This window comes from Helianthus annuus, chromosome 4 (genome assembly GCF_002127325.2).
Source record: "Helianthus annuus cultivar XRQ/B chromosome 4, HanXRQr2.0-SUNRISE, whole genome shotgun sequence".
NCBI lineage: Eukaryota > Viridiplantae > Streptophyta > Magnoliopsida > Asterales > Asteraceae > Helianthus > Helianthus annuus.
Genome location: NC_035436.2, coordinates 17,921,119 through 17,922,544, shown reverse-complemented (window position 1 = coordinate 17,922,544; position 1,426 = coordinate 17,921,119). Strand labels below are relative to the sequence as shown.

The following is a 1,426-nucleotide window of genomic DNA, read 5'->3' as shown; positions in this document are numbered from 1 at the left end:
CTTTATTGGTATTGTATAAATAAGTTTGTACGTTTACACACATTTTTTCTTTATTATAAATATTTTATTATAAATAAGTTATGTATTGGATATATTTATAAAAAGTATTTTATTAAACTAATAACCATATTTTTTTCATTCTACCTCTTAAAATAAAATAAAACTAAACCTACCCTATATGGATCTAAAATGCTACATCTAGAAGACATGTTTTGTACTTCATAATTACTCTTTGAAAAACATGGAGACCCCATGCCCATGATGTCCAACGTAAAAGTTTTATTATTCTCATCTTGTTTTTTTCCTAATCAACTTTATTTTATTCCCATTTTGACGGTAATAAATCATCATGTGTGTTCACAAGGCACAACTATGCATCCATATAAACACCAACTTGTAAGTATCATTCATACAAGTAGCAACCACACCATTAGCCAGTAGCACATTACTCATTAGAGAGATGAAGTCCAAAAAGCTTGGATTCCTCTTCCTTCTTCTATGTGTACAATTCATATCTAGCTTGGCTTTTGAATCCCAAGGTATGTTTTTCTTTACAAATACTTTTTTTGATATTTGACACCGTCTGATTCGTAAAAGTTTTCAAGATCTGATTCAGTTTGTATTGTGTACGAGTGTATTATCATGTAGAGGAGAAAGTTCCAATCGATATGGATGGAAATAGTTATGGCAGAGTAGATGGTGTGAACCACGATGAAATAGTTTTGTCGAAGGGAAGTAGTGGGAAGGGTACCTATGGTGGTCAGAATAATCGGCCTCCAAATACTAAGAAAAGCCAAGCAGCCTCGATGCTCTTAAACGAACCTGGATACATGCTAAAAGTCGTTATTAGTGTGATTGTTATCACCAATATAATCCTTATTTATTAACTTCTAGATTATGGGCTTGTACAAGATACCAAATCTATTCGACTTTCGTTTAGGGTATGTTTCTTCGGTAGTTTTCAACAGAATGTTTGGTATATTGTGCTTGTAGTTTGTATTTATATTTGGTTTTGGTTGATTGATTGTCATATTTATATTGTTATTGTTTACATAATTACATTGTAAAGTGATAGAAATCTATTCAAACAAGAACTAAACCGAACAAGAAACTATTCGAGCATGATCAATAATTACTTTAAGGTTTAAGGTGTTTTTAGCTCACCGGCGTATCTTGGTGAGTAAGTGTGAGCAGTGCCACATAGGTGCCATGTAGGTGTCACATATGGAGGAGAGGTACTCCCCCCCCCCCCCCCCCAACCACCACCACCAAATAAAATATTAATTCTTAGTTGTCACCATATCTTATTGGCTGAATTCCCTTCACGTTCACGTCGTGAGCTCACCCAGTATAAAAAGCCTCCTACGCCCCTTTCATGCTAATCCAATGCAGTGATGACGCCACCGTGAGCCAATGTGGGGGGAGA

The 1,426-nt window shown here is 35.0% G+C and overlaps 1 protein-coding gene across 1 annotated transcript; it reads left to right on the top strand.

The window, feature by feature from the left end:
• Positions 1-372: 372 nt before the first annotated feature.
• On the top strand, positions 373-1,056 carry LOC110930819. The gene is made up of 2 exons (XM_022174206.2): positions 373-539; positions 649-1,056. Exons 1-2 carry the CDS (start codon positions 461-463, stop codon positions 885-887), a joined length of 318 nt encoding a protein of 105 aa, XP_022029898.1. The 5' UTR covers positions 373-460; the 3' UTR covers positions 888-1,056.
• The last annotated feature ends 370 nt before the right edge of the window (positions 1,057-1,426 follow it).